Genomic DNA, 15,466 nt, shown 5'->3' with positions numbered 1-15,466 from the left:
ATGCAGACAAACTACGCACATTATAGGTCCATAGGTAGGTAGTAGGCTATCGGCCCAAGGGCCTGTAAGCCTAGCCAACAAGGTTCCCTGGCTCACGCCACCCAATAAAGTTAAAATTTATACCTAGCTACAGTTAAGTATCCCGAATTTATTTTGATTGTGTGAGTCCAGTAAAAAGGCTGAAAATTGCTTGTAGCTTGCTCTAGTGAAAGGGAATCAAGACCTTCACCTGCAAGTAGCTGGCTGCAAATAAAACACGGTGGAGAGACGGGGCTCACTACGTGCATTCCAAGGGGACCCGCAAATAGATGACTGGATAGGTGTCCTTAATTTACCTGGCCTAAGTGTCCCCTAAAAAGGAGATGCACTCTCAGGGTGGGTGCTTGCAAAGGCGTAAATAGTGCTAAAACTCGCTTGTCTTCTATTCCCTATGCTCCTACAGAGTACCTGTGAGATTATTTTTCCGTTACGCGCTGTAAAGTTGTGGACAGTACAGTGTTGCCGTGTTCGATAGCGAACCAAGGGCACATGAGTGCACTGCACATAGATGTCATTGATGTTGTTCTAGGTCTGACCCTTCAAATTGTGCGTAAAGTAATACAACATTGTTCACACGCGAAAAGAAAATCCCACCTGGCATCAGCTATTATCGTAAACCATTTACCACTTAGCCCAATACGACTCGCCTTTTGGCAGGTGGGTGTGTACTATTACACCCCTAAACCGGGCTGACTGCCATCTGTACTGCCCAATTTTGAAGTTGATATAATGAAACGCTTTCTGCGACCCACACCTTGTGAAAGGCTGTAGGCATACCGATTGGTTCGAAAAGGTGATGCAAGGTAGCCTACCCCCTCCTTACCTTTGAGTTCGCTTTAAAAGTGCCTCACATCTCTCCCCCAAATTAAATAACAAAATAAAGAAAAGAAACGCATATCTTAACTAAGAGATTCCGTCATATTATCCTGCTACCTTGGTCACGTTTAAGAGTGAGAAATAGACTCAACATCGAAGAAAGATTCTTTAGAAATAACGGAAAAGCTGGAGAAAAGCGGCCCTGGTACATTACATCAGTTTTACTAGTCCCAGAGGATCAGACTGCATATTCAGTGAGCAGGGATGGCGAGTATGGTGTCTGAGATTATAGCTTTTATCCTTTCGGTAGCGGGTTGGATATTAGTGTCCTCCACCATCCCCACTGATTACTGGAAGGTTTCCTCTATTGATGGCACGGTCATCACAACAGCCACCTTCTGGTCCAACCTCTGGAAGACGTGCGTTACTGACTCCACAGGCGTCTCCAACTGTAAGGATTTCCCGTCCATGCTGGCGCTCGAAGGTCTGTACATCTTTTTGGTACTCGTTTTGTCTTTAACTGGATTTATTTCCAATTATCATAGATCCCGAGATCTGAGGGATTGCATAGAGTTGTGTTCTATAGGAGAAAATCAGTGTTTTCTTCCATCTAAGTTTTTATTTATTTTCTGACTACTTGTTTTATTCACTTCAGGTTCACATTGCTAAACCTGTAAAGCATTACGATCAGATTAAGAGTTAGCTCAAGTCTGACTCTGAGAATGCTGATAAAGCGAAAAGTCTTCAGCGTTAGTAGAAAATGCTCAAGACGAACGTAAATGTGATGTGCCAGTGAAAATGACGTTTAAAAGGTGTGAACCTGATTAATACCCCATCATCGTGGACAGAAAAAATGTATTTCCGAAGATGCAGCAAAACGGTGTGTGATCTCCACCGGGAAACACATAATACGTAAATAAGGTGTAGTTTTGGCAAGGGTGAGGCAACAACACATCGTCAGAAAGTTTTAAATGCTTTGAGGGATTTATTGGAGTCCAAGTGGGTCCATATTAAGAAGGCGGAATAAAATAAACACTGTGTAAGAACAAAAGAACATAGAATATAAAAGATAGTGGAAGAGCTAAAAGGAATTATTTCATAGAACAAGTGGTAGATGATTTGAATTTTCATGAGTATGTGGAAAAGACAAGAAAATGAATACATTTAAGAATGTATAGACCCCATACATAAGGTCATTGTTTTGAGAATGGGATATGAAGACAGTTCTTAAAATAAGTAACACTTAATCTCTCTCAGTAAATAAATAGCAGGACAAATAGCATTTCGTTCCTAATTTTCTCCTTCTATTTTTTCTAGATTGTCCGTGATAGGATAAATATTTATTACACATGCTGCATATTTTCATCAGTCATTTTCAAACATCCAGATAATTATTTTATCCAAATCAACCTTATAATTTTAAATCTGTTTTTCCCTAGCTGTCTTCAGACCATCAACTCCTCTGTGACTCCACCAGCACATTTATTTCTCTTGGGTAAGCACTGTTCGCACAAGACTATCAAGCAAGCAGCCATCAGGGATTTTGTTACTTTAGACCCATTTCTTAGTGCACCCTGGTGGTTGATGTGCAGCTCACAGTGTCAGCCCTTTGATGAATCCATGCCTACACAAGTGTTTTAATTCTGGATACAGTGCCATTACTTGGCAAGGACTGCCATCAGGCAAGGTACTTCAGCAGATCACACCACCACCACCATCTACTTTCCCCCCAGGATGGGTGAGAAGGTACTGGCCAAATGACTGCCATCACCCATGCCTACTCATCCAGTGCCAGGACCACTATTCAGATTTAGATCATCTCTCTGGGTCATAGTCAATAGATTTTATTCTATGAGATAAACAACAATATATTATTATTATAACATTCTTGAGTAGATATATGGCAGTGTGTAGTTACACAAAAGGGTATTACATTTTTCATATAGTTAAAAATCACTGTTGATTTACTTTAATTTATTCATTTATTTTAGATAAGGTCAAATATTTAAACTTGATGTTAACACTCTGTGTTCACTTCACTTGAAAAGCAACCATTTTTGTTACCTACTGCCATTAATAATATTAAGTTTAGGAAATGCTACTTTAATTGTATCTGCTTACATAAGTCGTATAAGGAAAAAAGATCCTATGAATGCCAAAAAGTGATTTTGAAAAAAAAGTGTGTGTGTGTGTGTGTGTGTGTGTGTGTGTGTATATATATATATATATATATATATATATTTATATATATATATATATATGTATATATATATATATATATATATATATATATATATATATATATATAACTAATGAGACCATTTAACATTCTAGTAGTTTTAAACATGCTGTCACATATTTTCATTTCCTACTGTATGCTTTCTTGTTAAACTGAAATGACACCGGATTTGTCCAGTGACCGGTACTAGGGTCCTGCCAGAGTGATGCAGCTATTTTTCCATGAAGCCTACTGCCTTACAAGCTGCTTTGTTTTTCTTGAAAAAACTAATGTCTCACTGTAGTTACTGACACCACTGCATTCAGGTATGTACTACTACAGGTTCAGTGTACTGATGTTTTTTGAATCACGTTAAATAGTAAAACAGTTGTTTTTCCTCTAGGAGGCATTGCTATGGTCCAGTACTGCTCACAGAACTGTCTGAGTTCATCTTCTAGCAGAACCATTGCCCAGCACACACTCCTGTGTCCATGAAGCTGCTAATCCATTTTAAATATGGATATTAATGTAACAGGTGCTAGCTTGCTTCTCTTCTCATAGACTGAATTCTCCCTACATATTTGCACCTACTATCCTACCTTAGCACAGACATTACTTTTTCACTGCATGTTGGGACACTTCACAGCTCTTTTTTTTTTAAGAAGCTGTACCAGGACACTTCACAGCTCTTTTTTTTAAGATGCTGTACCAGGACCATTGCATTTCCTAGATACTGTGTCCTTGCAAGAAATAACAAAGTGAGACATTTATCATCATATGGTACACTACTATCCCAGCAACTTTATTTATTTTTTAGCAATTTGGTGGAGAGTACATGGTTGGTGAGATCGGCAAAAAGAAAATACTTTCTCATACATCTGTGAGACTGTAGTAATAATTTGCAGTTCTCCACTAGCAAGACAGCAGACCGCCAGTTGGCAGACTAATGGCCAAGACAAAATCAGTCATTCATGCCATCCCTACTCTGCCCATCTCTTCCAGCTCCCATGTCATTACTCAAACTCATGTAATTTGGTCCTTCTCAGAGCATTAGCTCTCTGTGCCACACAGCCTGACTAATATGTTCTAGAAGTTAAAAATGAGGGGCATGCCTGTTATATCTCATTGTTCTATAGTTATGTTTTTTGTATACATTTTAACTTGAAACATGCTTAGTGATAATCACTTTGATAAAGCATGATTAGATTGGATATCTTAATATTGCCTGTTATATGATATCTGCCAAGACATTGGTGTGCTAGTTGTTAGCTTTCCAGCATATGCTAGTACAGTTCCTATGGTAAGGCATGTTGCGTTAGCAGGAACACAGCTGCTACAACATTAGTGTGTGTTGAAAAATACTCTCCCAATGTTTGTGCAGCGAGATGACTGGTCCAACTTCCCTAACCAGTGCATTATATAAGCATTAAACTACTCTGCTTCTCTTATCAAGTTTAAGTATCTAATTATTGTAACACATTATTATTCATACAGAGTTACATGTAACATTATGTATACTGAACTGCCTAGTAGTATTGCTGAACTAAATGTATACACTGTTTTCATGACATGTTTCCATTGCATGGTTTGTTACTATGGACATGTTTTTGTTTAGAGTGCTGAACTCAGACATATTATTGAACTGAACAAACTTTGAGTCATTCGATAGTTGTATACATGCATTTCTGTACTTTGCCGGGATCTTTCTGAAAGCATCCCCATGCATGTGTTGCTTTCTTGTTTCTGTTTTTAGCTGGATCTCCCAGCCCAGAACATCTGCTTTTATAAACAAAATAGAGTATAAGCCATATTTCATGTAAGATATACTGGTGAGCAATAAATAAAGTATAAGCCATATTTCATGTAAGATATACTGGTGAGCAATAATGATTGTGCAACATATGTCCAAATCTAATAGGGTCTGTATTTTTAGCTTAATTATGTGGTAAGAAGCTTTTTTGTGTGCTTTAGCATGTTCATTGATCATGAATAATTAACATATCTCCCATGATGCCGTGAAAAAAGTTGTAAATAGGTTTATATATTTGTTTACACATTCTGGAACAGACTCCCCATTCATTTGAAACAGAGCTCCTCCCTAAGCTTATTCAAATACAATTCGGACCAATGGATGAGAAATCATTAATTCACCCCGGCTTGTCACCTGTGGCCATTATGGATGGGCAGCTTGTAGATGTCCTAACTGACAGGAATATAACAAAGCCATTCTAGTGCATGGACATTGATAATTGGGAAAATTGTGGCATGAATAGCTAGGCTGAAAAAGATTCTAGGGCCGTTAGCCTAGTAACCTCCTATGATCCAAAAATTTCATAAAAGAGACTCTCTTCTTAGTGAAATATCAGAAGCAGCAGTTTTTAGAATATAAATGAATCCAGTATATAAGGTGCATTAGTACCTACAGTCTAGGTAAGTCAGCTATAATTTTCTAAGATATTTGTGTTTCCGCTCTGTATTACATGTAGCAGCAAAACTCGGTCGTATGCAACTAGTATAACACTCAACCTCTTGCCATGAACCAGGAATAAATCTAAACTAATCATCATTCTGGAATCCATTTTGAATGATGGCAGTCTTCAAGCTTGCTTTTGGGGTATTTTTGTCAATTACAGAGCAGATGTCTTTGTTGACTTCTCCCACATGAAAGTTTGAAATTAGTTTGTTTTAAATCTCCCAGAGTAACATCACTGAAACATAAGCAGGAGTGGGTGGGGGCCTTGTCCCTTGCACTCTTAATGTTCCCATCTGTTAACTAAATACATTTATTTTTGGTCAATGTATCTCAAGCTAGATGATGCATTTAGTGCAGGAATTTTTCCCTGCACTGTTTTAACTTCGCTTGTACAATGCATGCTTCTATAACAAGAGTTTCAAAACATCCCTTGCTAAGCTTGAAGAATTCGGCAAACCTACTATCCATTCTAGCACAATAGAATGTGGTTTGTCTGAATAGTAATACTAATGCATGCTAAGTCTAACACTAACCATGCCACTGCCCCTAACCGTTACCCCTGCACTTTAGCTTACCTTAGAAGAAGACCTTTTCGTAACACTACCACTACACAAGACAGGCTCAGGCACGTACAAATGAACTGACAAATATGCAGAACACTAAAGCTATCCCATTAACTAACCCTTACTATGACCCTACCTTACAAGTACTCTCACAAACACATTCCCAGCCCTAATACCAACCTACTTACCTCTGCCTACATGCTGAACTGTCTACACTTATCTATTTACCCATATATACATGTGTGTGTGTGTATATATAATATATATATATATATATATATATATATATATATATATATATATATATATACACACCTACATGGGTGTTATGTGATTTATCGCTGCATCCATTTCATCATGTGCTGAAATGCTGGTATTTTTCTTTGGTGGTACAGTTGGTTGAATTATGTAATGGTCAAAGTTCATTAGATCAACCATTACATAATTCAAGAGCTTTTCCCCCTTTCTTTGAGTTTGTGCAACCCTGGAGTTAATATATTTGACTTCCAGGTGTATGGGGAGCACATAAAAGTTGTTTTTTTGTTTTACTTTTGTTAATCGCAAATGTATTGGTTTATATTTGCACTTACTTTGTTGATGATTTTAGTGGTAGCTAATGGTAATCGCCAATGATTTTGTTTAATGCTTTGTGTTTTGATCAAACTCACAGGCGATTATTCATTATAAACTTATATACAGATGCATATGGGTTCTGCTCAGCACATTGACAGGTTGATCAGCTGATCAAATGTAACTGCTTTCCTGCTGTCCTTGATCGTGGCCCTGAGGAAATCAGGAAATTTGCACTTTCCCCACTGTATTGTGATCTCATAGTTGATATACATACATATATATATATATATATATATATATATATATATATATATATATATATATATATATATAAGATTTATGGGGGGGGGCAGAGCACATAGGGCTGCAGAGGAGCTTGATCACCTGCAAAAAAAAAGTAGATTTGTTTTTTGTTCAAATCTGTGTGATTCAATGTACTGTGTTTTCAAATCTTTATGGTTTGCACAGTTTTGAGTGTATGACAGGTGTTCAAAGCTGTCATACTTACTTCAACTGTCATACACTCATTTGTTTACCAGGGAAGTGTGGTAACAAATTACAGGGTCAACCCAGTGAATTAATAAAACATTTCACAAACGAAAAAAAATGCAGAAATGTAAACAATAACAGAGTAGCTCAGATTAGTTACATACAAAAACTGTACATGTACATTATATTAAATAAGCAATATGTAATGTACAATATTTATATTAGTTTCTAAAGTGGACAATTTTTCAGAAATTCTGTGACAAGAGAAGAAAACTGGAAAGAAGATAGGGAAAATGTGTTATATGATGTGTCCCGTGCTGAAGTAGGAACATTTGGCTTTGATGAAGGGGTACTTTTTAAGTTGCATTCTGAATTTGGAGTAAGTGTTGATTTCTTTTAAGTCAGTGGGGAGAGCTTGCCAAAAAGTAGGTGCCTGAGGACAGAATGCATGTGCAATGCTGTGAATTTGCATCTAGGGCTAAGGAGAACTGTGTGCAACTTGTGAGGAGTGTGCCAGCTTATATGAGGATGTTTTAATGGAGTTGAGCTGCATGTCTAGAGTTGGACTAGCTTGTAGGAGTTGGCATCCTAACAGTAGATTAGAATATCATCAGTCCAAAAATGCTTCTGATGGTAGTATAGAATGCTGTACCAAAGACTAGTTTGGACAACAGCAAAAGCAAGGTGTAAAACACATATGAAGAATTTCAATGAATACAATCCAATTGACATACCACATTTAGGAAAGACAAGAGACCTTTATTCAATGACCCTTGTCTTTCTACAGTCTGGAAGGTTCACACAGACACGTTTACTAAATTGATTCAGGATATTTCACATTGTACAACATTAGATAATGCAATTATGTATAGGCAGAAAAGAAAAAAAAACTTTACGTGTATACCTAGTTAATTCAGTGTCTTCATAGGTTCATAGGTGTTTACTTACTAAGCTAATGACCACAAGGGCCTTTTTAAGCCTAGCCATGTATCCCAAATCTCTGACAAGTTCTGATACTCTTGATAAGTGTAAGCAGGGGCTTGGGAGATGAAACATTTACAAGCTAGGGCCTGGGAGATGAACCATTTACAGATTGCCTGTGTCCATTAGAGGCATAGGTGCCAAACCACGGATGAATTTCCTTTTCTCCATCCAACTGACCAAGTTGCACTTGAATTAGGTTAGGGAGAAACTCTGCTTCACATGGATGGGGAGTCTGTTCCAGAGACTGAGTAATCTCTGGGATACATACATGTCTCTCCAGCAGGTCCTATTTATATCACAGGAAAGGTTCAAGTCCTTAGAATGAGTAATTCTGGTGCAGTTTGTTTTGTAGATATGCAGGAGGTCCATCAGAGTGGGATCTGACAATACCCTGTATGCCAGGCATAGATCGCCTCTCAAAAGCCTGTAGGAGGCAAAATACAGGGATAGGACCTTGAGGTGGTCTGCATAGGAGGTTTTACTTAAGCCCTGTATTCTTTTAGTGAGGATCCTCTATGGACATTCCAGTTGTTGGATTTGTATGGTTAGGTACATACCAAAGGGGACATTATACTCAATGATAGGACTGGTGAATGCCAAATACAATGGGGCAATGATTTCCTTGGACCTAGATGCCATATGTTTGTTGATAAGTTGCACAGTTTAGAATGATTTCCTCACAACTGTAGATGCGTGATGGTCAAAGGCTAGATTACTAGATATGTGTGTCCCTAAGTCCCTGACTACTGGGTCAGCTCTAAGGAGTGTGTGGTCAATATGATAGATACCAGGGATGGATGACTTCCCAAAGGATACCGTTATGCATTTCTTGGCATTTAGTTTTAGCCCATGGCTCTGACACCAGTTGTTTATCTGTATCAGCCCCTCCTGGAGAACATTTTGTCAGTGCAGGATTCAATGACAGCTCCTAATTTGCAATATCTGCAAATTTAGTCATCCAGAGACCACTGACATTGGCCTTGACTTCAGAGAAGTAAATGCCAAGAAGGAGCAGTCCAAGGACTGTTCCCTGATGGACTCCACTTGTAACTGGCCTCTTTGTAGAGGTGGACTCCCCAATTCTAACTTCCTGGGTCCTGTCTGTGAGCCAGTTGGCTATCCATTGGGTGACATACAAGTCTGTATCTAATCTGTTGAGTTTGTCAACAATGCTCAAGTCTGGTATTGTGTCAAATGCCTTGGTCAGGTCAAGGTAGGCAGTGTGAACCATTTTGCCCTCATCCATTGCTTAGGTGACCTTTTCAAAGAAGTCCATCAGGTTGAGTAGGCATGATCTGCCCTTGACAAAACCAAACTGGGTTGGGTCCAGTGTCTGGAGGTTTACTATATCACTGCTGATCATTTCCATGATAATTCTTTCCATGGCTTTGCATATAAGACAAGTGAGACTTATGGGTCTGTAGTTTCCAGGGTCTGTAGATGGCCCACCTTTGTGCAGAGGGATGGCTGTTGCTGTTCTCCATTCATGAGGCACAAAGCCTGTTTGGAGGCTATAGTTAAATAGCAATTCCAGAGGCCCTAATAGGTCATGTCTCATGCTATTTAGAAGTAATCCTGGGATATCATCTGGGCCCATTGATGCAGTGTTCTTGACCTTAGAGAGAGAGCATTAAGGACCTGTTCCCAAGTGATAGCAGGGGAGTTAAATTTGGTAGTATTTCCTGAGGGAAGGTTGAGGGAGAGAGAGGGGTAAAGTTGGAGCTAAACATATTGGCCAATAGGTTTGCTTTATCTTCTGGTTCAGTATAGGTGGCTCCATTTACAGTGAGCTCTGCACACAAATTTGTATTGCCTTTGAGGTTGCAGATGGAGCTAAAGAATGCCATGTAGTTGTCTTTGGCCTGGGAGGCCAAATTCACCTCAAATTTGGCCTTAGTAGAGTTTACTTGTCCTCTGAGATGTTTATTGAGTTTGATGAGAGTGCTTTTATCCTGCTGGGTGCTGCACCTCTTAATTTTTGCCACAGTTTTCTTCATTCTGTTATACAACCTATTGATTTTGTGATTCCACCAGAGTGGCTTATTTTTTGAGTTAGCTCCATACTTCTTCCTGGTGGGGTACAGCTGTCTCTATGCAGCTATTAACATATTTGTACAGGATTTCTGTGAACAGTTCTGCATAGGCAGCAGTGTTCTCAGAGTTTATGGGGGCTTGAAATTTTGCCAGGTTATCACTTAATAGCAGGAGGTTAGCCTTACAGTAGTTTCTGAATATTCCAGGTTTAACTGGGTGTCCACGTTTTATTTTTACTTCAAAGGAGACCATTTTGTGGTCTAATCTTATCAGGGAAGACATTACAGTAGGGGTGTGCATCACTCTCCCATATTAGTGAGGACCAGATCCAATATGGCTGCACCCCTGATTGGTGTATTGACTATCTGGTTCGGGGAGTTTGTATTTACAAAATCCAGGAATTTCTGTGCCTGTACGTTTGGTGTTGTATAGGATTCCCAGTTAATATTGGGTTAATTAAAGTCACCCATGAATATGGTATTGGGTTGGATGGTAGTGTTTCTAATAAGTTTAAATACAGTGTGTGGGTTTCCTGGGTCATAGAGGGGGACCTATAGCCTGCAAGGAAGTGATACTGGATTTTTTCTATGGTGATTTGAACATGGAGCAGCTCAAGTGCATTGTCTTCTTTGACCAGCCTTGAGGTATATTTATTTTTGATGTAAATAGAGACATCCCCACCTTTAGTCCCTGTCTGTGTAATGGCTGGTCTAAATGTGTGAAAGGAGTTATAACCTTGCACTGTTGGTGTGCTGTCCATGGCTTTAATCCATGTCTCAGTGACCACACAGACATCAGTATTCTCTAGGGTGAAGAGACCTTCTAGAGAGTAGAGTTTTTTTTTTGTTTAGACTCCTAGCACTGAGCAGTAATACCTTTAGATGTTCTTGGTTTTGATTTGCTATGTCAGAAGTACTTTCAGTTTGTCATTGCCTAAAAAAGGAACTTTGGGGGAAGACAAGTTTTTAACTAATATTCGAAAGCCTAGAGGGGAGAGGTGCAGACCATCACTGGCAAAGCATCGTGGTCTGTTGACCATTTCCTTCTATGCCGACAAATATTTCACCCCCTTAGAATGACACCAGAAACTTAGCCAATTATTAAAGTCAATCATCTTTTGCTTTTATTGTGGCATCATCCATGGAGAGGGTAAAATGCTGCTCAATGCTAGGCTCATCCCAACCTGAGACACATATTCTGAGAGTTCCATGATGTCTCTCTTCATATATAGTCTAGGGAGGTACATCTCAGATCATTTACTCCCACATGGACTATGACTGAGTCATACTAGTACTTGTGTTCCAGTGACCTGATTGTGTGTGTAATGTGGTGGATCTTAGCCCCCTAATAAGCAACTGACCGTAACTTTCTCCTTACTCAGCCGGGTGAGAAGGACATTGGTGTGTCTTACGATGGAGTCTCCAATGATCAGAATGTTGGACTGTGTAGTGGCTTGCCTTATGATCTTAGAAGTAGAGGCTCCATGAGATGTGGCTCTCTGTGTCGATGTGGGTGTTGTTTTAAAATAGTGCATTTGGGGCTGCTGAGGGTATTTGTTATGTGCACTTCATCTAGGAGGTCTTTGCAGTTTAGGAAGGTTACATTTAAAATGCCTCAGCATATGTGGATCTATATGTCTGCTTTGAACTGTGTATGATGGGTGCAGTGTGTGTACTACTGACAACCTTATTGACACTAGGAGTACTTTTATGTGAGAGCTTTGCCTTCAGTGACATTGTGTAAGCACATCTCTCACATACCAAATCAGTTTGTTTGAGAATTAACTGGTTGTCAGTAAACATGAGGCAATTTCTACATTGCCTCAGGATGCCCATATCCACCAAGCTGGCAATGGAGATAGTGGGAAAGTTCATATCCATGGCAACTGACCCTTTTTTATTGATTAGATAGCTGGAGTGAGAATATAAAGCAATGTCAGTAGTATTCAGTTTGCTTCTCTGGGGACAGTGCTTGTCACGGCAAACTAGGTGTCCTGTGTGCAACTAGGTATAGGAGAAATTTCAGTCATGCTTCTACAGAAAAAAATGTCACTCAAGGTGCCTGAGTCTGTACAGGGCACATCCAAACACTTGAGGGGAAACTAATATGTAGACCCTGAAAATTTAAGGGTGAAGTATTTAGGCAGATATTCTGAAGTTAGAAACAAATCAAACATCACTTACTGAAAACAAAAAATTAGCTTGTCAAGAATGCTGAAAAGAGGGAAGTCGCATGAATGGCTACTGCTTGGCTACTACTAGTGCTGGTCTCACCACAGCTGCACTCTGCTGGGATACAATGCTCCTTTGCTTCTCTCACTAGAAGCAAAATGGTAGCACCAATCCCAAGATGAGAAACAGGCCTCAGCCTGTTTTATTGTCCCAGATGATGCAAGGGTCTGTAGGCTAGTTATAGCCTTTTCCTGGTAAATGCCTTGAATAGCAACCAGACCAATCAGAAATTTTAAGCATAGACACACACTGTCCAACCAGAAACAGTCATGAATCAATGCACTCTGCTTCTTCTCTCGCCAGGAGCAGAATATAAGCACAAATTCCAAGCTGTCACCTATGAAGCAATTATTAGGCTTTGTGGTGATCAGCAGTCTCTAGGGAAAAAAATGTCCCTGTGCTCTTTCTTTCACCAGGAGTAAACAGTCAGTCACCAAATAAATAAGCTTAAAAGTATAAAAGAAGAACTGCACAAGCAGTCCTAAAAGTCAAGACTGAGTGAGAAGAGTAAAAATACAAAAACAAAACAGTCCAACTACCACAGTCCAAAACATAAACTTATGCTTTTAATAAATAAAGTGAAAAGAAGTGGATAAGTACTTTTGGGTTAAAGCAAACCCTTCATCAGATCTAATAAAACACACATCATGTAGTACTATTTAAACTGAAAGCCTTCAGTCACAGTTCAAATAAAACGCACACCCCTTTGAATAAACACATACATAAGAGTAGAAAAACAGCAAGAGGTTCTCCGGTTCGATTCTCGGCTGGGGTGCCTTCTGTGTGGAGTTTGCATGTTCTCCCTGTGTTCGCATGGGTTTCCTCCAGGTACTCCAGTTTCCTCCCACATTCCAAAGACATGCATCTGGAGCATTTCTCCCCAGGCCTCCACTGAAAACAGGCTCTGTGGAACCTAGTCGGACATTCCCGGTCAACAAATGTTAAATAAAAATAAATAAATAAATAAATAAAAACACCATTGGTTGAAAGGGATAAAACACCATTGGTTGAAAGGGATAAAACACCATTGGTTGATGAACTTCCTTCTAAGTTTACTAACACAGCCACTAAGGGAAATAACGTTTATATTGAGGTGAGTTTTATGCTGAAAGATGAACATTATTCATTGTTGAATACGGGGTTGGCTTTTATCCCTGCCACACTATCAATTTACAGGCTGACAAGGCACCAGGGTTGAATGGACACGTTCCTCTTAAACCAGCACTCAAGAGGCGTAGATTATCCTATAACATGAAAGTTTGATCTGTTCTATTAAGTGCTGAGATGTTGTTTGACAGTTTGATGACTGTAGGTGTATCTTTTGTTAAATGGTTGTTTTTATTATTTATATATAGGGCTTGTATTTATTTTCAATTTAAATACTACTACTACATGATGTGTGTTTTATTAGATCTGATGAAGGGTTTTCTTTAACCCAAAAGTGCTTATCCACTTGTGTTCACTTTATTTATTAAACATATAAGTTTATGCTTTGAACCGTGGTAGTCGGACTGTTTTGTTTTCATATTAATAAATAAGCTTGTTATATCATGTGAGATAGTAGAGTGAATAGATTTAAATACAGCACATACACATGTATGCATATGCACGTGCACAGATGCACACACTTACATAATATATATTATATATATATATATATATATATATATATATATATATATATATATATATATATATATATATACACACACACACACACACATACATATAAACCAGTTTTATGGTTGAATGTTCTTTATTTCAACAAAAAGACAACCTGTGTCCTTCAATCAAATGAATGATAAGTTCAGTAACAATTCACTGCAAAAAAAGAGGCAAGATCAAGTGTGCAGGTTAGGAACTATCTCATTATCCCACTGCTTTGCAAACTCGAAGTTAGTATAGATAAAGTCAGAGAAGTGGACTACAAAAACACTTAAAAATAGATGTGCAACTTCTACTGCTACGCTACAGAAGCAGATGCAATATTTAACAGTACGGCATACAGAAACAGAAAGGTAAAATGTATGTAATTCCATAGCAATCATTTTATGATGTACACGAAAGAAATGTCTGGGATACAAGTGATTCTTGTCTCAAATTTGGAGATGCCATTTCCATCAAAGGAGTGTTGTTTGATTGTCTGGAATTAATGTAACTGATGCCAATTGAAAGGATGCTGACCACTTGACTTCTAATCATAAATACATATATCTATCTATATGTGTGGATGTGTGTGTGTGTGTGTGTGTGTGTGTGTGTGTGTGTGTAAGATATGCATATATTTAGTTAATAAATACTATATACACATTAAAATATACACGTTACACACACACACATATGTATATATATATATATATATATATATATATATACATATAAATATATATTCATTGGTGTGTACCAGACTAACAACCACTGGGGCTTTTTTAAGCCTAGCCATGCATCCCAACTCTCTGACAAGTTCTGGTAAATATATATACATATAGGAGCAGTTCACTTTGCTGCATGTTCATTTTTCTCTACAAAGTGCACTACTGTGCTTTTTTTTCCAAATGCCATGTTTTTGAATGCTGGGATTAGCCCAAAAGCAGGTTTACCCAATGTGCATGTTGCTGGGGATGTGCTTTTGGTTATGTTAAGTCGATGTGTATGTGTTAAGGTGTGGTACTGTATATGTGTGTGTGTGTGTGTGTGTGTGTGTGTGTGTGTGTGTGTGTGTGTGTGTGTGTGTGTGTGTGTGTGTGTGAGGGTTAAGGTTAGAATTAGAGTAAGGGCTAGGTTTAGTTTTGTGCATGTGATTGTGTAGCGTGTGTGTGAGTGTCTTGTATAGTGATATTACAAGGGAAAGGGTTGGAATAAGGGTGAGGGGTAGGGTAGTGTTAGCACACGACTAAGAAGATTCTGGGGGGGGGGTCTTTGATTGCACCTGCACTACAAACTGAATTCCCGTGATCAGTATAAAGAGACTTATTACTTGTACAAGCTTTGCAAAGACTGCATGGTTCTTGGCTTGCCAGCAAAACAGTGTGTTAGCTTTCCTGTG

The 15,466-nt window shown here is 38.7% G+C and overlaps 1 protein-coding gene across 2 annotated transcripts in view; it reads left to right on the top strand.

Annotated features, from left to right (window-relative positions):
* The first annotated feature begins 258 nt into the window (after positions 1–258).
* Positions 259–15,466, top strand: part of CLDN10 (claudin 10) — a 257,484-nt gene continuing 242,276 nt past the window's right edge. The window contains exon 1 of one of the 2 annotated variants that reach the window (XM_044072994.1): positions 259–1,339. In XM_044072994.1, coding sequence (XP_043928929.1) covers positions 1,120–1,339 — 220 coding nt within the window. In that variant the 5' untranslated portion in view covers positions 259–1,119. The remainder of the gene's footprint in view (positions 1,340–15,466) is intronic. The other variant, XM_044072993.1, reaches the window with a different exon arrangement.

The sequence above is a fragment of the Protopterus annectens genome, chromosome 5.part1, assembly GCF_019279795.1.
Source record: "Protopterus annectens isolate FY-2018-M chromosome 5.part1, PAN1.0, whole genome shotgun sequence".
NCBI lineage: Eukaryota > Metazoa > Chordata > Ceratodontiformes > Protopteridae > Protopterus > Protopterus annectens.
Note: the sequence above shows the minus strand (reverse complement) of the source record. Positions and strands in the feature narration are given on the sequence as shown.